Below are 22,844 nucleotides of genomic sequence, written 5' to 3' on the forward strand. Positions count from 1 at the left end.
GACGCGCCAGCACGTGGCGGAGGCGTTATCAGGGGTGTCGGGAGGCGCCGCCATTTTTTTTAGGCGCGGAGTGGGAGTGGGTGGGGGCGGGTGGGGGCTGCGCGGCGCCCGAGGGACGAGTCGGGGGGAGGGGGGGGAGCCCGTGGGTATGTTGGGGGGTCCCGTGGGTGTGTGTGTGGGTCCCGTGGGTGTGTTGGGGGTCCCGTGGGTGTGTGTGTGGGGCCGTGGGTGTGTGAGGGGGGGCCTGTGGGTGTGTGGGCGAGGGCCCGTGGGAGCATGGGGGGGGGGCCGTGGGTGTGTGAGGGGGCCTGTGGGAGTGCGGGGGGGGCGTGAGTGTGTGTGTGGGGGCCGTGTGTGTGTGTGGGGGGCCCATAGTATTCACTAACGTGTTTGTTCTTCTGCAGGCAGGCTTGGCAGCATACACCATGGACCAGGAGGATTGGGATACGGAGATCGTGGAGGAGGCAGCGCCCGTCCTCCCGCCCTCGGAGGAGATGGTACGGGGCAGGGAGCGATGTTAAAACGATAAAAATATCTGGAAGCTCCTAGGGTAGGGCAGCCAGGCTGGTTGCAGGGCTGGAAGGCATGTCCTGAGGGACAGGCAAAGGGCGCTGGGGTTGTCCAGTCTGGAGAAAAGGAGGCTCAGAGGTGGCTTAATTGCAGTTCCTTGAAGAAGGGAAGCAGAGAGGGATGTGCTGGGCTCTGCTCCTTGGGAATTGATGTCAGGACACAAGGAAAAGGCACAAAGGGCCCACACGGGAGGTTTAGACTGGACACCAGGGAAGGCCTGTTTGCAGTGAATGTGGCTAAAAGTGGAGCAGGCTTCCTAGCAAGGTGGCTGATGCCCCACGCCTGTCTGTGTTAAAGAAGTATTTGGATAATAAGCCCTTAGTAACACACTTTAATTTTTGGTTACCATGAAGCAGTCAGGCACTTGGACTTCAGCTTTTGGTTAGCCGTGAAACAGGTGGTTGGATAAGATGATTTTTGACTTCCAACTGAACTATTCTGAATTCTAGACGGGCTGCTACATGTTTCGTCCACCCTGCAGTCTTAAGTGGCTGCCAGGCTGTGATCATTACCGTGATTCTTGAAGCACCAGGGAGTAGCTGTCCTTAAATCGTGTTTTGAGAAGATTGTGGTTTTGTAAGAAATAGCAGCAATTTCAGTCTCTCAAAAGTTAGAGGTGCCTTGCCTCCCTGGAGGCTTGGGGGTCTGGTGTAGAAGTAAGCGTTAACTCTCCTGGGTGCTTGCTGTTGCTTCCTCACATTGGGTTGTGAAAGGATGCCTACTGCTGCTAGCTCCTGTTCTTAAAAAACAAACAAAGAAAAAAAAGCATGGCATAAAAGTGACACACGTGCTTGTTTCGTAGTTCACTAATTCTGATAAATGGGCTAGGAATTGAGGACCTGTGTATATAAGCTAATGGGTCTGCACAGCCTGGAAGGGAAATAGCAAAAACTTAGTTGAGTAGAGACTTGAAATTGCAAATTAGTTGTGGTGAGAAGTCTTAGTCTACTGATTTCTGTATCTCTTGAAAGGGAAATTTTCTGTTGCCTGCCCTTGTTCCTCTTGTAATGCCTTTCTTTCTATTCTGTATGTCAGATCTAGTGTCTGAGGTTGTAAGATAAAACACAAAAGATCACTGTTTTTTTGGGTTTTGGTAGGTTATATTTTTTGCACAAGTCAGATCAGTTTGATGGCCCTTATTACTGTCTTGAATAATGAAAGGGCAGTGGCGGTGGGCCTGTATTACTCAGGAATAGCAGAATTATGTCTTTTATTCTGAGCTGTGCATAGATGTGAACTCTAATTTCTCTTAGCTCAGTTGATGCCCTTTGGTATTTGCTGTCCCTTTCTGCTGATAGTCACCAAATCGCTAATATATTCACAGCAACAAATGGAACGTGAGTCTCTTGCAGCTGATCTTCATTGTTAACACTACATTTTGTGTTACTGCCAAACTGTATGACCTTAAATGCATAGGTGCAATAATAAAGATGAGGAGTTCCCCTGTATGGGGATTGTAGATGGGACTTGGTATAACCTTTACAGTATGTTTTTGCAAATGTGGTAGGCTGCTTTAGAAGCTGATTGCCAAAGAGAAGTTTCCTCCCCACCAGCTGTTCACTTGCTGCTGTCTTGTCCAAGTACCGGTGCTTGTTCAGTGCTTCTCTGTGGTCTTTTAACTTTCTAACCTGAAGACCCCTCTGTTTATTGAGGGGAAAATGGCTGAGAGGGACTTTACCAACAAAGCTGGGAAAGGAATCAGTGGAACCTTATTTCTTCATGCTACCAGTGTGAGAGTTATGTTGACTCATTTGCTTGGAAAACGACAGTGTTAGAAGATGGGAGTCTGAACTTTCAAGCAGCCTTAAACACATACAAACCAAGTTTTCATTGTATTTGTAGCTGCATATATGTAAGGGGTCCCAGGGTCATTGTCTTCTAAAATAAATTAGCGTGGTCTCTATTCTGTGAAGGGGTTCAATGCTTTTGGTATTTTAGAACTCTTCTTAATACCCAGCTCTTTAGGGAAGAAGGGCAAAGACATGTGCACCCTGTCTGGGCTTATGTAGAAGCTGTATTTCCAGACCCTTCCAGATGTATTTCCCAGTCTTTCTTTCCAAGCTCTTGAGAATCTGTCATATATCCAGAATTAGGTGGAGCGTTTGCTTCCTCTCAGTCTTCTGTTTAAGTTGCTTCTTTGAATTGTCCCTACTGCTTTTTTCCCTAAGTGAGCTGGACTATCAATTCCAGAGTTTGCAAACACAGTTCACTTAGATTGAAACTGGAGAAGGGTGCTCATAGAGTTTAATCTGAACTAGATTCCTGAGAGGAGAAAAGCTACAGTTAGGTCTGCATGTAGTATGTTTAACTGTGTGCAGCTTAATGGTCTCAAGAGTTTGGGAGCTGGTGAGAAGAACTCTTAAAATACAGTTCTGGAGTTATCTTAGCAGGGTGATCTTAGGTACCTGCTGTAGGGTGTAGTTCTGAGTGAAATTTTGTGTACAAATTCCTCCCATTCAATCTTGCTGTTTTATTACATAGCAAAATGCTCTGGTGTGAAATGAAGGATAAGATCCAGGAGTGTAATGGGACAACTAAAGAATAATGTTGTGCTACTTGTGGTATCAGAAGAAACTGCAGTAAATTTGAGGAGGATCTATAATGATAGTTGGCATTGGTGTTACTGATCTTAAAGGTGAGCCTTGAGGAGTAGGGAGGGTGAGGAGAGATGAATTGCCTACCCAAATAGGTGTACGAGGCTAAAAGTAAGGTTGCTAAAAGAGGAATAGTAACATATGCTTTCAGAATAATAATTTTACTGTTTGGATTTAGTTTCCTGTAATGGTTTACATAAAGAGAATTATGAAAGCTATTTGTAAAATCAGAAAAGCATAATATTGAAGTTAAAGCTTTGATAGTTCTGTGATGTTCCTGAGTCAGATGGTGTTTTGGCTTACTACTGTATGTCTAGCTTTTATTAAACAGGAGAAATTTTAACATGGCCTTTGCTGGAAATAAAACTAGCCTTAATGGTACAATGTGAGAGTTCGGTGTTGTTCTGAACTGTTTCAAATGGAGTATGTGAATCTTTGAAGAATTGAAGAGGGATGGGCATCTTTCAGATACTTCCTGTTAAGATCATCTGTAAGCATCCTTGAGAAAAACCCTGGAAAAGCTGTTGTGAAGCTGATAAAAACAGGATTTTATTCGTGGTGCTAACAGTCTGAAGCCTTCCTAAACTTAAATAGGTGAAAATAAAAACTTTAAAAGGTTATGGAATTGCTTTGGACAATAAATGTTTCTTTATTTGTATTTGCATTATAAGCTTGTTAGCAAGGTGATGGTTAATGCCTCCATAAATCTGACAAGGCATGATAAACTTGTCCCCATGTCAGCTGTGTACAACTTGATTTTGGTGACATTGATGTGTGAACAGTATGCATTTTGTATAGTGAAGTTTAAGAAACTTTTAAGAGAAATATCCAGAAGACTTGCATGTGAGTGCAGAAAGCAGTTTCTTTCAAATGTAAGACATAGGAACGAATTGCATCTGTAGCTATGTACTTTTTTTTGGCGTGAGGTTAACATCATGCTGTCTTTTTTTCTATCTGTAGGCTGGCTTCTCTCGCAGACCCGACGGCCCCCTGTCTGGCTTCTCTGGCAGACCAAATGGCCCACCGCCTGGCTTTGGCAGACCAAATGGCCCACCGCCTGGCTTTGGCAGACCAAACGGCCCGCCGTTTGGCTCTGGCAGACCAAATGGCCCACCATCTGGCTTTTCTGTCAGATCAAACAGCCCCTCGTCTGGATTCGGTCAAAGCAGAAGCTCATTTGGTATGTCAAGGACACTTAAGATTTTACTGATACCCGTGGGAGCTATCGTGAACAGTTCAGGAGACTAAAGAAAACTGTAATACTAACATACTGTGATATTTTGATGTATCTGTATGCAGTAAGCAGCATTAAATTATACAGATAATATAATGAGTAGGCTTTCCTTTTGACCCTCACTCCTTTTTTTTTTACTGCAGTTGTGTTGAATACAGTGTATGACTTGTAATGAGTGAATAGTTGTCAGATGGATAACCATTTTTACAACTGCCTATGCTAAATATGAACAGTATTAAAAATGAATAGATACTATATGCAGTGTTGAGCAGTCCTGTCTTGACAGGACTCTAACAGTTATGTTGAAAATAAAAGGTCTGTGAAACGGTTGAGCGGAAACTTATATCTGCATTTAAAAAAGAACACAAGACAAAACGTCGATGTTTTGGCAAGTTTCCATATAACACTCTTGCTTTAATGAAGAGTATGCATTTATAAACTTGAACAGAAGCTTTAGTTTAAATAAGCCATGCTGAGGTTGTTGTTGGATGTAGTTTGTCCCAGGCTTTACTTAGTGTGCCTGTACAATAGCCAGATCAGGAAACAAATTTTGCTTAGAACAGACAGAATGTGGGATAGGGCAGTCTGAATTCTCAATGTAGTTTCTATACTTAGGAATGATCTTTGCTGAAACTGCTTGGGGGTATTTTAACTTACTCAAATAATGTCTGGGGTAAAAATAGCTCGTAGTTAGTTGACACAACTGTGGAAGTACGACCTAAACTTCTATTTTAACAAGTTGTATTTAGCACAAATTAGGTTAATATGGCTTAAGAGTGTTTAGAACAGGGCAGTATGTTCATTGTTGATTTATCATTCTCCTACCTCTTTGTATAAGTGAAAAAGCAGACTTACCTTTACCTAGTTCCATGTCCCCAGGATGTTGGGAAATTAGGAAGGGCAGGAACCAGTTATTACTGGTGCTATTTGGACTCCAAATTTGAACAGTTACAGGAAGTAAAGAATTGAGGATAGGTGTTTCTTTCATCCTAGTACCAAAGGAGTGCTGTGTGAGAACTTCAGGTTACTACAGTAATGGTTTGGTAAAGAACAAACAGGAAAGGCAGTGTTCATGAAGAATGGTTGTGTGCTGCATGTTAGGTGGAAGTGAATGTAGCTTCATGGGTTTTGTAGCTCTTTCTGACTAACTGTGAACTCTGCCTGTTAACTTTTCCATTGCATATAACAAAAATAACTAGAAATTCTCTCATCTATGGCTATTGTACTGAACTTGTGGCATGGAAGGCTTTTCTTGCTGAAGATCATGCTTCCACTATCATCATTAACCATTATTCCTTCACTGAGCTAGGCACATGTTATTTTGGATCAGTGTAAGCACTTCCTGTTAGGCTGAAACAGGTAATTTCAATCTTTCTGGCTATTTCTAGTTGATAGGGAACTCAAACCATGCTTTCAAGCACAGGTTATATTACTGAGGTTGCTTGCTTACGCTAGATACAAGCAAACCTTATTTGCTGTTTGAATAAGCACTTTTAAAGAACTGAAACCGTTCAGGAAGTCCGGAGGTGAGACACGTAGTTGATAAGATCATGCATCTATTCTCAAGCTTGTTTAAAAGCATGCATTGGTGTTAATTATTCTTCCCCTACAACATAATGGAAGAAACTGTCCTTTTTTTTCTTCCAGGCTTCCGGCTGATTCTTAAATAAAGCTCATGGGCTGCTGTATTGTCTGCAGTGCACTTCTGGGCTTTATATAGATTATTGTTAATAATATAGCTCACTTGTTTGATGTGAGATGGCATGAGTAGAGCTAGTATATGCAGGTTAAACTTCGGTTTTGACTTTCTGAATCAGTATCTAGGGGTAGTACTTGTGTAAATTCTTGTAACGAGTGTAAGCTTAAAAGTATCACATAACTGCAACTTAGTTTTTATAAAGTTCTGCTTTGACTTAAATCACTGAATTGGTTCTTGGGTTCATGAAGAGGCTATACCTTTGTTTACAAGCTGGCTATTCTGAATTTTCAATTCTGAAGAAACTTTTTTCTATGCTGTTTCATATAGTTTACATACGTTCTTACTTAAACTGCACAATGTTCTTTCTCTTAGTCTTTCAAGTATTGATTGAATCAAGTTAGTAAATGTAGAGTGGTAAGTGATAGTGATCAATTAATCACCAGATTTGGTATTTCCAGACTCGGTATATGACCAGTCACATCAGTAGTTAGTGTAGTAGGCAAATGGTAATTGTAGAAATAAAATCTTGCTGTAGTTTCTTGTAACTAATCACAATAGGTTGGTTGGAAGGTAATGGTGCAGCGTGGTCTTCTGTTGGTGAATGTGCTAAGCATATCATGAAAGCAAGTTACTTGATTATCAGTTTTGTCTTCTTAGCTGTATAAACCTGTGTTTATAAGGTTTTCCTTAAGAAGAGGCAGAAATTTTGGAGGACAGAATGGCTGAAGGAACAAAAACTACAAAACAAAGTACATGTTTTACTGATAAAGTATTTTGTTGGCACAGAATGGTTGATACCGGAGGGGACCTCTGGAGATCGTCTGGTCAAATTGCCCTGCCAAGCAGGGTCACCTAGCACACATTGCACAGGACAGCATCCAGGCGTGTTTTGAGTATCTCCAGAGAAGGAGACTCCACAACCTCTCTGGGCACATGATGTGCTTTCCAAAATTTTGAATTAACTGTGTGCATTTAAGGTGTGGATATCTCAGCGGAAGAGGAGTGATGATATTAGAAAGGGTTAGGAACAAAAGTTGAGGGAAGAGTCCTCACATCTCTACAAGGCAAATTGACTTGGTCAACAGAAGGCAATTTATCATGTGATAAATGCTAGAATACAGATTTAATGATTGGCTAGGAATTTTGTTTCTTGCTACATTGATGTTCATACTGGTATTGCTATGAACTAGCCACATAAATCTTCAAGTGAACGTCCATTTTGAACATTCTTCAGGCCACAAAAGCAGCAGTTTAACACTTTGGAATTTTAGAAGCGAAGTCTCCTAACAGTAACTTGGTAAGGTACCAAACGTAGTGTTTGTTCTTTTTTTCCTTTATGACAAGCTCTTCTTGCATACAGGTGACCTCTTCATTAATTAATATGTTTGTATTGGGGAAAGCACAAGTGCTTAGTGTTTTTCAGTGGTAGCTTTGATTATGTTAAACTGTCTTAACTTGGAAGAAAAAGAGTATTAGTGTTTCCTTAATACTCATTACACTCATAAATTAGTCTAAAAGCTTACAGATTCATTGTCTTGATTTCAGGTGTCATGTCTTTATAATGGTTGCTGTGTAATCTGATCTTGAGTTTGATACTGCAGAATAGGGAACTTTGCTGTTACAGAACCATTTGGGTTGGAAGGCACCTCTGAAGGTGGGACAGTCCAAATGTGTGCATGGAGAAGGGTAGACTGTAGCAAGCTGTTCAGGACCTTGTCCAACGAAGTTTTGAAATTCTCTGAGGACGGAGTTTATACAGGCTGTCTGGATGACTTGCCCAGTATTTAACTACTGTGGGAATAACATTTTTTTTTCTTATGTTTAAATGGAGATTCTTATATTTCAATTTGTGTCCATTTCCCATTATCCTTTTGGTGTATACCACTGAAAAAAATCTGACGCTTGTCTTCACTTGTTGTTAGGATATAAAAGGCCCTGGGACTTCTTGCTTCCAGGTAGACCAGTCCCAGCTCTCAGTCTCCTTGTATGACACATTCCAGTCCCTCATCTTTGTGGTCCTCTGCTGGACATTAGTATGTTGATGTTTCTTTTGTAGATGTGGTCTCATTAGAGGGCAACCTCCCTCCACTACCTAGCAGCGTTCTTCCTAATGCAGCCTGGAAGGCTGTTGACCTCCTTTACTGCAAGGGCACATTGTTGGCTTATATTCAGCTTGTTATCCACCACATTTCCCAGGCTTTTCTCTGCAGAGATGCTTTCCAGCTGGCTGGCCGGTCCTATTGTGTAGTGCTGCCCGGGGTTATTCCTTCCCAGGTGCAGGATTTTGCATTTCTCTTTGTTGAACATAGAGGTTCCTGCCTCCCACCATCTCCAATGTGCTTGAGGTCCTTCTGAGTGAAGCACAGCCCTGTGTTATATCCAAGTTTTGTGTCTGTAAACTTGCTGAGTGTGCATTCTGTCTCATGATCTTACTGTTGAGTTATATAGGTTGAATTTCATTGCTTCATATATGAGAATGTTACAGGAGGCAGTGTCAAAAGCCATATTTTCTTACTGTCCTTTTCCAGGTGCTGGTGAAAGACCCAACAGAAGTCAGCACATGCAGCATGATTTTGGAGGACATTGTAGGAGCAGAGGTAGGATTGCATGGTTAAAATTTGTAGTTTTGGGGATGATTAAACTTTGCTTTTGGACAAAACATTTAGGATGGAGGACCTTGCTGTGGTACCCAAGTAGATTATAAAAACTCAAATCTGTGTTAGTAGCAGTACTGTTGCTGAGTGATGCTATTCTGTATGGAAAACAGTAGTTACATGTGCCCTAAGCTTTGTCTGTTTTTTCTTTGTCTTATGAACGGGCATCTTGCTGCATCATGTGGTAGATTCTTGTTTTTTTCCTTTGAAATAATTTTGTTGTATTCACTTGCCAATATAGTAAGATGACCATGGTCTGGCTGTCAGCTGAATACTAATGTGTAATTTAGTAATTTTGTAATTTATCTGAACTTTGGAATAAATTTAGTTCATTTTTTTCCATTAACATGTTACTGTAGCCATTAAACAGTGAAGCAGACTACTGTAGTTTACTGGTAATTCACAGACTGGTCTGGGAACGCAGGCACATGACAGTGAAGGTGACTGGGAGTGAATTTAACTTCCGTAAGTTGTGCTTGGCTGGCTTGGGGTGGGGATGAGTTGAGGGGCAGCGTACAGCAGTAAATGTTTCCAGTATTCTGGATCTATTAATAGGAGTACAGCTGATCAAGGGAAATGATGGCTGACATCTACTCAACACTTGACAGATTGTGCCTAGAATACTGTGTTCAGTTTTGGGCACACAGTAGAGAGAAAAAAGATGTTGGATCATGTGTTAAAAAAAAAGATGTTGAACCTGGATCAGGTTCAGCAGAGGGCCAGCAGGGTGGGTAGGGGGCAGGAGCGTTTGTCCTGCAAAGCTGAAGGACTTTCACTTGTTCTCTCCCTTGGGGAAAGGAAGGCTTCAGGTTGACCTTGCAGCTTTTCTCTCCCTATGAGATTACCAGGAATGTGCATCCAGGCTCTTCACTGATGTGCAGAACAGGAGAACGACCTTAACATTCAAAACTATGAACTTAAGTTGATTCTGTTTCTTAATTGTAGATACTGGTGAGCATCTGAACAGAGATCAGCTGGTGCCTAGATTTGGTAGTGGAAGGAGCTTTGGGAACAGAGGTAACTTTCTGGAGTGTCCCTGATTCTAGTGGCCATTTGTATTTGATACATTGTTTTTGATCTTCATCTGTCATTTTGTTGTGCCAGAGCGAAATGAGTGCTTGTGTCTTGAAGGCTAATACCAACTCCTGTTTCTGTGTGATGTGGGCAGCAGTATCACCCCCTAGCTTTGACTGCACAAAACAAAATACCCGCACTGTATTTGCCTGAAGGCAGGGCCTTGTTTTGTTCAGCTCTGCGTTTGATTCTGTTCTCCCTGGAGGGGGTTATTTTCTGATCATTGCTTTGGATCATGGTGTAGTACAACAGACAGCTGAATATTAGTATTCACATATACCCCCGGGTGTAGGGAATATACCAGTGCTCTTCTGTGCAAGACCCGAAGGTCTTCTCTCTCTAGTATCCATAAAGTAGTATTAAATCCCCATTCTCTTCTTGCTTACATGGTGAATGCGGTTCTCATAAGTGATGCACGTTGAAGAGATTAGAAATTGCCAGTCTGTAGTACTATCCCATATGCTCCCACTGGGTACTGTCGGAAGCACATTGGGTGGTGGAAGCTCACCTGCAGACCAGTTGTGCAGCACAGCATCTTCAGTCTGTGGAGACACTTTGAGTTACATCTACTGCTTAAGAAAGTTCTACGTGATTTATTCATCTGTTGGATTGATGCCTGTTGTGGTAGGGGAATGGTAGACTTGACTAAGCAATGCTTTGCCACTGTTGTGGGATGATGCTTAGTGGTTCTACTGTAGTTTCTTCAGCTGTTGAAGAATAGTTCACAACCTGTATTTAAGGTCTGTGATACTCATGAATGTTTATACTTAGCCTGTGTCTTGCATGGAAGCTTTTAAGTTGCAATTTTTTTGCATTTGGAAAAACACAAATGATAGGCTATATATGTACATGTGCACCAAGCATGGGTGAATGAGCTACAGAAGCCGTGGTAGGAGAACTTCTAGCAGAAGATGGTCTTCGTTATTACAAGATAGAACAACTGTGCAGTTGAAGAATAGTGATTAACAAGTAAATAGTGGTACATGCAGCCTGCCTGGAACTTAGGCAACACCTACAACTGTTCCAGCTGAAATGAGAAATAGATTGATTGTGTGTGGCTGTTTCTTCCTCTCCTTCTGCATTAGGAGGGTGAATAGGAAAGAGTAGGAAATGAAAAAATATAAAATAGTTGGTGCTGCCTGCCCAAGCAACTGAATAAGCAATTTTGAGTAATAACAAAACAGAAGTTGACAGTCCTGAAAGGCAGAGGATGCTTGAAGGAATCCAGAGATCTAAATACTTGCACTGAGTTACTGTATTTCCTCTTGAAGGTCTCTCAAATTTATTACCGATTTACGCCAGTACTACTAAGTTTTATGATACAGTCTTGTGTAAGTCCTAAGAACTGTGTAAAGTTGTTTTTCTCTCTTCTCATGGCTTTGCAAAAGTCAAAAACGTTCTGCCAACAAAGTAGGGATATCTGGGTTAATGTGAGGCTTACAGATAGTGAGAAATATAATAAAGTTATGTAAAGTGTTTCAAATGTTGTTTGCAAATTCTCAGTCCATAGTAGGCAGAAACTACCATACTACCTCACTATGGTACTGGTTATGAAAACTGAGAATGCAGAAATGGTATCAGTTTTCCTGTGGCTTAACCAGAGGGGTGAGCTGATCTGCATCAAAACCAAAGACATGCTTAACAGAAACCTAGTTTGCAAGTGTGTTAAGTCATATACTTCAAGATTTAATGTTGAATTTTATTCTAGCAGTAAGCAAGGGGGACAGTAGACTTCTCTTCATGTTTTTTTGGCCAAAAGAAAATCTTTTCATGTTTAGGCAAATGGCTTAGTTTTATTGTACTTAATGGAATTCATAAAACAAAGACTGTACGGATAAATAAAATGCACTTGATTTGTACATGCAAAATTGGACAAACAAAAAAAGTGTTGCGTGGTACGATGTACTACAGATTTTCAAGAAAGGGACGTTGAAGAAGATCCTGGTGCGCAAAAAGGACGTTTTAGAGGAGTTCCTGGTGTCTTCGGGCAAGACAAGAGTAAGTTTTATATTGACGGATTTGTGTAGAAATGTACCTTTGGTCATTCTTTTTGATTTTCTGAGAACTGAAGTATAAAAGTGAAACTTGTGAAATAGCTCTCCTCAACCGTGTTACAGGATATAGATACCTTCTTTGCAAGATGGTGTTGCTGGGAATAATACAGCATAGGTGGGAGTTATAAAGAACCTTTTGAAACTGTTACACTGTAGGGTTTATCAGGAGTATTACTGGGAAGCTTATCCTCACAGCGGAAGCGTAGGGGCTGGCGCTGAGCCCTGCTCTCTGGGGACAGCGACAGGACCCGAGGGAACGGCATGGAGCTGGGACAGGGGAGGGTCAGGCTGGGGGTTAAGGAAAGGTTCTGCACCCAGAGGGTGGTCGGGCACTGGGACAGGCTCCCCAGGGCCCAGGTCATGGCACTGAGCTGCCAAAGTTCCAGAAGTGTTTGGACAATGCTCTCAGACACACGCTCTGATTTTTGGGTGGTCTTGTGTGCAGCCAGGACTTGGGCTCAGTGGTCCTTGTGGGTCCCTTCCGACTTGGGATATTCTGTGATTGTATAATACTAGCTTTAAGCATAGTACTTCATAAGACTTAATGTTGGATGCTATATCTACTATACTGTATATTACTTACAGGTATTAGAAATGAGCATAGAGACAAACCTCCACAGGGCAGCTTTCTTGGTCCTAGAGGAAGAGGACAACTTGGAGGTCATTCAGGTAAAGACCGTTTAGTAGCATGGTGATTATTTTGGATTTGTTCATTGCTGATTTCTAGCAATGCAGTACCTTCTTAGCTTTGCTAAATGCTGTTAGCTTAATTTTTCTCCCAGTGTGAATTAAGAACCTATTGTAATGCTAGATGGCCTGCTTGCATGCCCAATCTAGACATGTTTGTAACTTAGATAAATTTCAGCAATTAGATTTTCAAAGCTGTTGTCTTCTGTATTTTTTTGGTCCTCTTACTGCTGTGTAAGTTAATGCACAAAGAAGCAGAAATGCTAAACAGAAAATTCAAAGCAAACCTATCAGAACTTCTTCAGCTTTGCTATTGTCACTCTAGATTTCTGTCCCCTCTCACCTCCAAGGGCAAGTTTTATATTTGTCCAGGCTGAGAATGTGTAAGCTCTGTAGCTCTGTGAGGCCACATCTTCCTGCTGACGTTATTTTAATTTTTTTTTTCAGTCTACAAAAGCACTTTCCCTTATGGTCCTGTCTTTTGCCACTGATGCCAGTTGCAGCCTGTGTGTTTTGCTACCTAGTAGTCCATCACTCACAAAAGCCTTGTAATTCAAACTATAAATACTGTTAAACTAGTGTAATGGGTAGTGTGGATGATGGATACTCTGAATATAAGAACATTTTCTGTGATACTGGCAAAAGTAGAATTTTTCACCATAGAAAAGAAGCAGTGATTAGTATGTGTTTTCAGATGTACTTGTTAATATCCTGAAAGCAGTTGAGTTGCCTCTGTGGTTTAATTCAAATTAGATTTGTTCAGATTAAATTTAGTTCAGTTCATGATATTTAGAAACTCAACTGTTTGGTTATTAACATGTCTCTGTGGTGGACGCACTGCATCCTTAATTCAGGATAGTAATTGGTTCCTTTTTCAGTATTATTGTGTGAAGTGTTAGTACTTACTGTTTGTTAAGGAAATCAGCAGGTAGCCGTTTTTCTTGTCACGTGGAAAGATTTGTTTGGTAGTTGCATGGGAAAGTGTCCATTGTATAGTAAGGGAACATTTCAGTATCTAATGAAAAGAACTTTGCTGATGTTAGGTGAGCTTGCTATTTTAACAGTTGTGTTCTGTGGCTGGACAGCAGAAGGGAGTGCTACTAGGTTGCTCTGCTTCCTCCCTCTGAATGGGGGTCAGGCCATTATAATAGAGGTTGTAGAGGTAATGAAGATTGGGCCGTGCTGGCTTTCCTTAAATAGTTTTGTGCATTTTGTTATTAGATACTGTGTAAGCAAAGAAGATCTTGTGATGGAAAAATAAGTCTATTAAAAAGTGATAACATGCATTGAATGTTGCATCTTTGCTTGTCTTCCCTGTCAACCACCTCCATGCAGCTGTGATTTCACAGAACAAATAGCTCAAGTCCTGATGTGGAACAGAGTATTCCTGGTCCAAGTAACAATCCTGACCGCCTCTCTGGAGCTAGTATTTATGTCCAGAGTTGATAATTCAATCTTGTTTAGAATGCGCGATCAGATTAATAAGATGGCCTGATCCTATTCTTCTGTGCTTGTGGTGGTGCAGGGAGGAAGAATTTAAATGAAGTCAAAGGAAGTGTTGCAGCATCACCATACTTCTCTGGTACCAGTTGTAAAATTCAGTCTTGAAATATTTTTATGAATGGTTTGAGAAAAATACTTGAGTAGAGAACTTATTAACAGCTTTTGCTGTTGTCCTTCCTATTCACTCAGTCTTGCATCTCTTACCTATAATTCTAGCCTCTTTTCTTTTGTCGAAGGGCCTTGTATTAAAGGTTTTTTACTGTTCTTTAAAATCAGCAATACAACTGCTTGCATAGAGTAGCTGGAGGCTGCCGCTTAGGGTTGAGGCTTTTTATATTTTGTGAATAGTAAGGTTAAGGACTGAAAAAGGATCCTGTGTGTGCTGTTGTAATAGCTCAACATTAATACACTTTTTTTTGTCTGTTAAAACCTGCATTTCCTCACTCTAAGACTAAACGTCTTTGCTTTTCAGGTGATCGTGATCATGAAAACAACATGCATGCCATAAGTGAATGCCAAGGTCAGAACCTTCATGGACTGGATGTTAAAAATGTGTGGCTATTGAAATAACAGGATAGTGTTTTCTGATTTAAATATTCCGTAACACTTGAGAAATTGCCATGATGATGCTGAAGTTTGACTTCTCATATGTGGAGGAGCCGACTGTGTAGCACAAAATGCATCTGATTTTGTGGAGCGGTTGAGTTTCTTAAAACGAAGGTGCTGTAACCATAAGCATGTGTGAATTTCTTGTTACTCACGATACTTTACTTAATTTTAGGGGAAAAAAAGCTTGCTTTGGAGGTAACAATGCAAGATTTTAAAAACTGACATTAGTTTCTTGCTAGAGATTTTTTTTTTTTTGCTCATGATTGATCTATGTCCTCGTTTTGGCTGGGTTAGAGCTAATTTTCTTCCTAGTAGCCGATGTGGTGCTGTGCTCTGGATTTAGGATGAGAATCATGCTCATAGGACAACATTTTAGTTGTTGCAGAGCAGTGCTTGCACAGAGCCCAGGAGGTTTCAGCTCCTCGTGCTGCCCTGCCAGCGAGGAGGCTGGGGGTGCCCCAGGAGCTGGGAGGGGATACAGCCAGGACAGCTGGCCCAGGCTGGCCAAAGGGGTGTCCAATAACTTACGGTGTCATGCTTAGCAATAAAATAGGGTGGAGGTAATTGACTGTCAGGGTAAGGCTGCTGCAGCTCAGATGCTGCTGGGCATCAGTCAGCTGATAGTGAGCAATTGCATTGTGCATTACTTGTTTTGAATGTTCTTTTATTGGTATTATTACTTTGCTTTTCTGTCCTGTTAAACTGTCTTTATCAGCCTACAAGTTTCACTGTTTTTTCCAATTCTCTCTGTCATTGCTCTGGGATAAGGGGGTGTGAGCAAACAGCTGTGTTGTGCTGAGCTGCCTGCTGGGTTAAACCACAACAGTCCTTTTGGCATCAATGGTGGGGCTTCATGGGTTGAGGTAATGAAAGATCTGACCAGATGTGGTGGTTTTGTCTTTCTGGGCAGCTGAAGTTCACCACAACTGCTCTCTCACTCCCCCTTCTCAGAAGAAGAGAGTGGGGAGAAGAAAGTGTACTGGAAGAAAGGCTCACGGGTTGAGATAAGGGTAATTTAATTAAAGGGAAAAGAAGGGGGGCAAAAAACAATCAAAGGCCGTGCAGAAGCACAGAGGGAAGAAAAAAAATTCTCTCCTTCCCATTAATGAGTGATGTTTGGCCACATCCTGGAAAGCGGAGCCTCAATACGTGTGGCAATTGTTCAGGAGGGCAGACATCTTCACAACAACAGCTGTCCCTCTCCTTCCCCTTCCCCAGCTTTTATTGCTGAGTGTGCCATCTCACACTATGGAATATCCCTTGGTCAGTTCAGGTCAGCTGCCCTGGCGATGTCCCCTCCCCACCTCTTGCCCACCCCCAGCCTGCAGGCGCTGGGGGGTTTGGAGGCAGTCTTGGTGCTGTGCCAGCACGGCTCAGCAACAAACACAGCACCAGTGTGATACCAGGGCTGTTCTAGCTACAGGTGCAGAGCACAGCACTGTATGGGCTGCTGTGGGGAAAGGGAACTCCATCCCAGCCAGACACAGTACACCAGAGCATGTTACAACAAACTTTTTAAAAACGTTTTGATAGTTTAATTGTTGCTGGTCACCACGTTGATCATTTTGCTCTGAGTTGTTGTGTTTGTTCCCAAAGTTCTCATGTAACACCTGATTTGCTGTGTAGGCTCCCTGTCGTGCTGTTTATCACTTCTGGGAGCTGGCTTAGGGTCGTAGTTCACTGTACTATGTAACACTGGTTTATGATATGGTAGAATTAGTGGTTGTGAGACTAGTCTGGTGTTTGTACTCACCATTGCTGTCATTCCTGTACTTTGGGAACCATCTCTTGGAAACTATTAATTACACACTCTACCTTTTCTCTTCTGGGAGCCAATCTGGGGAGGAAATCAGGGGAGACGCTTTCCCATGCTTCTTCCCCTTTCCTTTCTCCTTCATTTTCCTGTTTTTCTCCAGGCTAGTTACAATAGATCTTGAGAAATCAATATCCTTGGGATGTTCAAATGAGCACGTTTCTATTGCCATGTCTCCTGAATGTGTTTCAGGTTGCTGAACTTTTAAGAACACCACCCAGACGTCTGTCCTGAGGCAGGATAGTTGAGTGGCAGGGAGTATGGGAGGATATGGGCAGGCACCTAGGACAGTGAGCACCTCCAGTATTTTGGAACTTCACCCCCAAACAAGTGCAGAATCCTGAAAAACTGGTAAAATGTTTGAAAAAGGCATGCCATCACTCTGGCACTTCCAAACAGACACAGATCACTGCAACATGCGGGGGTCTGGCTTATGCCTACTGAGCCATGCTCAGTGCTGATCTAACTCCTGCAACAGGCCCTGCAGCTGTACCACAGAGCCAACCTGTGCTGGTATCAGTTGCCCTTATATACAAGGAGAAACAATGGGTGAGAAAGCTTGTTGAGTAAGGGAAGAAGCTTCTACTAAGAAGGGGAGGGAGGAAGAAGTGGGCAAGGCAGGTGACTGACTCCAAAGCAGGCTATCAAGGTTTTGGCAGGGATAGAGTTAATTTTCTTCCTAGAGGCTCATATGATGCTGTGTTTTGGATTTTGATGGAAATAGTGGTGACAACACAGCAGTATTTTTAATTGTTGCATAATTGTGCTTGCACAGAGTCAAAGACTTTTCTGCTTTGCTTTGCCAGTGAGGAGGATGGGGATGTGCTAGAAGCTGGGAGGGAACAAAGCCAGGACATCTGACCCAGACTGACTAAAGGGATATCCCACACCATATAGCATCATGCTCACCAATAAAATACGGGGGAAAGAAGGAGGAGAGGGGGTAGGTGGGCGAAGGGAGGGAGGCATTTGGAATGATGGTGTTTGTCTTCCCAAGAAACCATTACGCATGATGAGCCCTGTTTCCTTGGAAGTGGCTGAACATCTGCCTGCCAATGGGAAGTAGCAGATGAATTCTTTCATTCCTTGTTTTACTTTTCCTTTACCTAGTCGACTGTCTTTGTCTCAAGCCATGAGAGTTCTTGCACTTTTCTGATAGTCCCTCCATTCCACCTGGGGAGAGTGAGCAGTTGTGTGGTGCTGAGCTGCCTGCTGGGGTCAGCACTGAGCCATCCTGAGAACAAACGGAGGGAGAAGTAGATCTTATAAATGTGATAGCAGCCACCTGATCCCTATACCTGAGTGAGCTATGAGATATGTGAAAAGTTCTCAGCTGTCATCCAGGTGAGCATGTTGTCACCTGGCTGCTCTGATGCAGGACCAGTGGCATGGAATGAGAGGGCAGGGAAGCCAAGCAGATGAGATCCTTCTTTACGAAGGGGGCATTGACGAGTGACTGGAAAACAGGCACAAGCCCTCAGCCTCTGGAGGGGTCTCCTGTCAGGTGTGAAGGAAGTACCTTCGAGGAAGATTTTGTATGTCACCCAGGCAAGTGGACCAGCAGGGAGAGAGCTATCCAGTACCTGAGGGAACTAGCAATGCTGGAGGTGATTTATGGTGACCTGAACAAATACCAGTTACTCAAAGATCAAGACGAAGCCAGGTGCACATCACCCATGTGGCAGAAGTTTGTACAGAGTGCACTGTTGTTGTATGCCAACTCATTGACAGTAATGATCTGGAAAGACAGAGAGGGACAAATGCGTGGTGAATTGGCTGGCAACTCCAGCAACATGGAGAATGTCTCTCTTCCTTCCTGTGGGCCTTTGTCTCGGCAGGTGCAGCAACCCTAAGAGAATTCCTTTCTCTCCACTTGTATGAACCAATCTCAGCTCTTAGGAGTAGGCATTCATCTGCTCAAGAGAGAGGATGTAGTGGGTATGCTCACCACGTGCCGCTCTGTATGTGGTGTTACCTGCATGACCATGGAGAGAACATGAGGAAATGGAATAGAAAATACACCTCAGCTCTAGAGGCATAGGTGTGGGAGTTGCAAGGAAGAACAATCATAAACGGAGATTCTTCAGGAAAATACCTGCTCCAGTTTCCAGTTGGCAGTTCCCCACAGTAGAAGGGCTCTTCTTAATTCTGAGCTTAATAAAGGGGCTTCTGGTTTGTATTTACACGTGAGTAATGAACAATATGACCAAGACTAGAGGGACCCTGCTTCCCGTGAAAAGTGTTCTATTGGTAACCTTTACTGAATATCAAATAATTCATTTTTACATCTGCATTTATTAGCTTGAAAAGTACCTTCCAGAATACAGAAGTGTAAATGTACTGCCATGACAAATGAATTATATCCTTGCTTATTAACAATTGTACTGTTATCAGTCGGGGACAATTTATAGTGTAATGAGTTTTTGTTGTAGAACTGTAGAGCCTAATTTTCTGTGAGTCATTTTTAAAGTAAGATCCTTGAGCAAATATGAGATGAGTGCTTCATAAAAATGCTTTACAAAAGTCTGACTTTATATGCAAGTAAGTTTTAGCTCTAGTAGTATAAAACTAAATTTTAATAGAATTACTATATGAAATTTCTTTCTTACCTAGAAAGTGGAGGAAAGAGCAAATGATGTACCACTGAACTTCCTTTCAATAGCTCCATACTTAAAATAGTCTAAGTTTAAATTTTCCTTGTATTATTGTTCATGAACTTCTGTTCTTGTATTCTTAAGGTCCAAAGGTGACTTACATTCCCCCTCCTCCACCTGATGATGAGCAAACCATCTTTGCACGTTATCAAACAGGAATTAATTTTGACAAGTATGATGAAAACATTGTTGAAGTGTCAGGACTTGACCCTCCAGCACCATTAATGGTTAGTGAACTCTTAGTCTTGGGGATTGTGTTACATGATTCTGCAAGGATGTATCTTGAATGTAGTATTCAGTCCCAATGAAAATACAGATTTTGAGTATTGGAAACAATACCATGGTGGAAGGTGATGCCACGTTCCTGGAAGATAAGAATTTGAGTTCAAAATTAGATTGACAAATGACAGAAATGGCTTAGAATAAGTAACGCTGGATGAACAGGAAGTACGTATATTCCTTAAGTTACAGAAAACACCAGTTTACAGCTTGAAAGAAAGAGGTCTTGGGGAGCAATTTCTAGGAAGGCTGGTAGTCATCTTGTTGAAGTTGGTTACTGGGGAATCTTTAAGATTGTGAATGAACACCTGTTGGAATACTTTTCATTTGGACAAAGGTGGTTTTGAACATTTGTAGCCCTGTTTTCCCTTATCTGCAGTTTATTCTTTAAGAGCTCTCTGTAATTTTGCTTCCACTTAAGGCCAGTTGGCTAGCTTGAAAAAAAAAATGAACAAAGGAAGACAGACTCGTTTTTAAGAAGAAGGATGAGGAAGAAGGGCAGAGGGAGGAATGGTAGTAATGTGGAGTTGATCCCCTTCCTGCTCCTACAAAGGTTCTCTCACTGAAGTTAAAATCGTGTTGTCACATATGATGCTTTTCGCTCCTGGATAGTGATGTTGATTCAACTCCCCTTAGCAGTTTTAGCACAGAGACTGAGTATATCCACTACATGTAACAAAACAGAGTTCTAGTTCATTTTCACAGCGTGTCATGGTGCAAATGTGTTTGCATCCAGATGTAATATATAGCTTCTGGGCAGTTCTCCAAATCCTTCACTGACGTACAAATAACACTACTTTGAAGGGCATGAGTGGGTTGAAGAAAACCTTGTGTCTTTTGCTTGTGAGAATCTTGACAATCTAGATGACTGGTGAAACCCCTCCCTCATAATTTAATGCATTTTAGTGTTTGGATGTCTGTATCCTATAAACATCTCGCTTTTAAACTCTAACTGTATAATGTAAAATGCTCTTTTTTTTTCCTTTTTCTTCTATAGTCTTTTGAAGAAGCTAGCCTCTGTCAGACTTTAAACAAGAACATTGCTAAAGCTGGATATTCTAAACTTACACCGGTGCAGAAGTACAGCATTCCTGTTATACTGGCAGGGCGGGATTTAATGGCATGTGCCCAAACAGGATCAGGAAAAACCGTAAGCATTTTGTATAACATTTATTTATACTGGAAATGTGACTTAGGAGTTTTAGGTAAATGCCTGTCTTCTCAATAACCATTCTTTTCTTGGAAAGCATCTATTTTTTTTTTTCGTTGAACAATCTACTTTGCACAGAGATGGCAAGTGTACTGTTATTTGCAGACACAAAGGATGGGTAGATATTCACATTCTCAGGCTTATTATCTTTTTAAATACATCAGTGAACTAATTACTAGGTACAGCAGGCCAGTCTCCAGGTCTACAGATACAGAATTAGACATATAGGCCATCATGGAAAATGTTTATTAGAAAAAAAGCAGTTGAAAGTTTTTGTTTTTTTTAACACTCATGCCAGATTGTAATAGTGTGTCCTGCTGTGTTGTCTTTGGTTTTACCAAGTCTGATCAGCACCACGCTTAGTTTTAGGTGATTTGATATTAATAATGGAACAGTGACTAGAGTTAAGAAGGTGACAGTTGTCTCAACTTCTTAAACTCTCTAATATACTCAAATCTTACCACTGACAGCTCCATATGAGAATATTTGGCTATTAAGCATAGCTTTCTGAAGTTCAGTATAATGTAGAACTCCAGCTGTGTTATGTAGCTTATTAGTTACTGTTTTGAAGAACCTCTTCCGTTTATGGAAAGGAGAAGGTATAGTGTCCAAGTCTTATGCTACAAATATTCTGAATGCTTTTGGGACAACTGTTAAATGTTCTATTTTGGGGGATAATTAGTCTTACTGGGAATTAAGAGCACTGATGCAGATGTCACAAGCTGATCTGCTATTGTAATAGTCTAGAGATTAGTGATACATTGTTACCTTACAAATCTGTTAATGATAATGTAAAGGTTCTAAGTGCATGTTTTAGAAGGGCATTTGATGCCAGGGTAGTCAATTACCAGTGTGCATCAGGAGGATGTGTAGAACTGCCTGAAGAACTCAGAAGTAAGGGAGTGCATGATGGTGTTCCTGCATTATTAGACTCTGAAGGTGCAGAGGTGCTTTTGTACTTCATAAACAGGGAGAAATAAGTTTTGATGTTCTGTGGTGTGTTCTGGTCAATCCTTTTGCATTCTGTTTTGCTTGAAGTTGATAGTGTGCTGTAGCACTCCAGCTTTTTAAGATTAATACACAGCATTTAGTGTAACCGATTAATGCTTTAAGACTAAACATATATTACTGCTTTTATTTTTTAGGCAGCTTTTCTTCTACCAATTGTGGCCCAGATGATGAGAGATGGCATAACTGCCAGTAGCTTTAAAAAGCAGCAAGAACCAGAATGTATTATTGTTGCCCCAACTAGAGAACTGATAAATCAGATCTTCCTAGAAGCAAGGAAATTTCTCTATGGGTGAGCTTGTGCACTGCTGCCTAGTATTGTTTGTTACTTAATCAGCAAGCCTTTTTTCTTCACAAGCTTTCAAAAATTTTTTCTGTGCCGATCAAATTGAATGATTACAGACACTTGCACTTAGGTGGTTAGCAGGTTTATTACCGTATGGTTAGAAATTCAAACTTTTCATCTTCACACTGGCAAGGGTAGGGAGGCTTACTTCAGCTTGTAGAAGAGTACTAAAACTGTCACATGATCTTTAGTGATAATCGAAGTTACTTAAAGAGCTTAATTTTAGCTTGCTTTATTGGTTAACTTGCTGTTATTTTCATCTTGACAAGCAGAGTTACATGTTAGGGGTTTTAGTTAACTTTCAGTGATGGTTTGTAGTACCTCTATACTTACCAGTGTTTCTGGTCTTGAACAGAAACATTTCACGGTTTGGGGAAGCTTTTCTTCAGTTCTGCTTCTTCAAAACAAAAGGTTTTAACTTGTCATTGTGCCCTTGGCTGTTGCATGATAGATGAGATTACGTTTATACTAGATTGCCAGTGATCTTTCTGCTGTTCAGTGATAGGTTCACCAGTGAATGGAGGAAATAAATCAATTATCTGTAATGACTTGTTATTCTTAGAAGGTGGAATGGAGAGCATCACTTGCAGTGCGAAGTCTGGTGGACTTGCTTTTGGTTGTTCAAGCAAACTTAGGCTTGGTGGCTGTTTTTTGCTCTTGGAGGTAGTACATAGCTATTCACTCAACATAGTACTAGGAGTAGCTTCTTAATACCTAAAACTGTTTTACTCATGTACCTAGTTCTACTAATTAATGCTCTTCTAAACTACGTACAGATTACTTCACAATAAAGTACCTTTTGAATTCAGAAAGCTACTGCTGCAGCTGCCTGGCAGCAAAAGCAAGATATAACGTA

General features: G+C 41.4%; 1 protein-coding gene across 5 annotated transcripts in view; it reads left to right on the top strand.

The window, feature by feature from the left end:
- The window catches only part of DDX4 (DEAD-box helicase 4), a 35,614-nt gene continuing 12,770 nt past the window's right edge, over positions 1-22,844 (top strand). Inside the window, exons 1-11 of one of the 5 annotated variants that reach the window (XM_040542284.1) lie at positions 1-86; positions 405-498; positions 4,159-4,344; positions 8,626-8,694; positions 9,697-9,768; positions 11,737-11,823; positions 12,465-12,548; positions 14,542-14,589; positions 19,230-19,372; positions 20,422-20,574; positions 21,780-21,934. In XM_040542284.1, the coding sequence (XP_040398218.1) occupies positions 426-498; positions 4,159-4,344; positions 8,626-8,694; positions 9,697-9,768; positions 11,737-11,823; positions 12,465-12,548; positions 14,542-14,589; positions 19,230-19,372; positions 20,422-20,574; positions 21,780-21,934 (1,070 nt within the window). In that variant the 5' untranslated portion in view covers positions 1-86; positions 405-425. Of the gene's footprint in view, positions 87-404; positions 499-4,124; positions 4,345-8,625; positions 8,695-9,696; positions 9,769-11,736; positions 11,824-12,464; positions 12,549-14,541; positions 14,590-19,229; positions 19,373-20,421; positions 20,575-21,779; positions 21,935-22,844 lie in introns of all 5 variants that reach the window. The other 4 variants (XM_040542283.1, XM_040542285.1, XM_040542281.1 and 1 more) reach the window with 4 other exon arrangements.

This window comes from Cygnus olor, chromosome Z, assembly GCF_009769625.2.
Source record: "Cygnus olor isolate bCygOlo1 chromosome Z, bCygOlo1.pri.v2, whole genome shotgun sequence".
NCBI lineage: Eukaryota > Metazoa > Chordata > Aves > Anseriformes > Anatidae > Cygnus > Cygnus olor.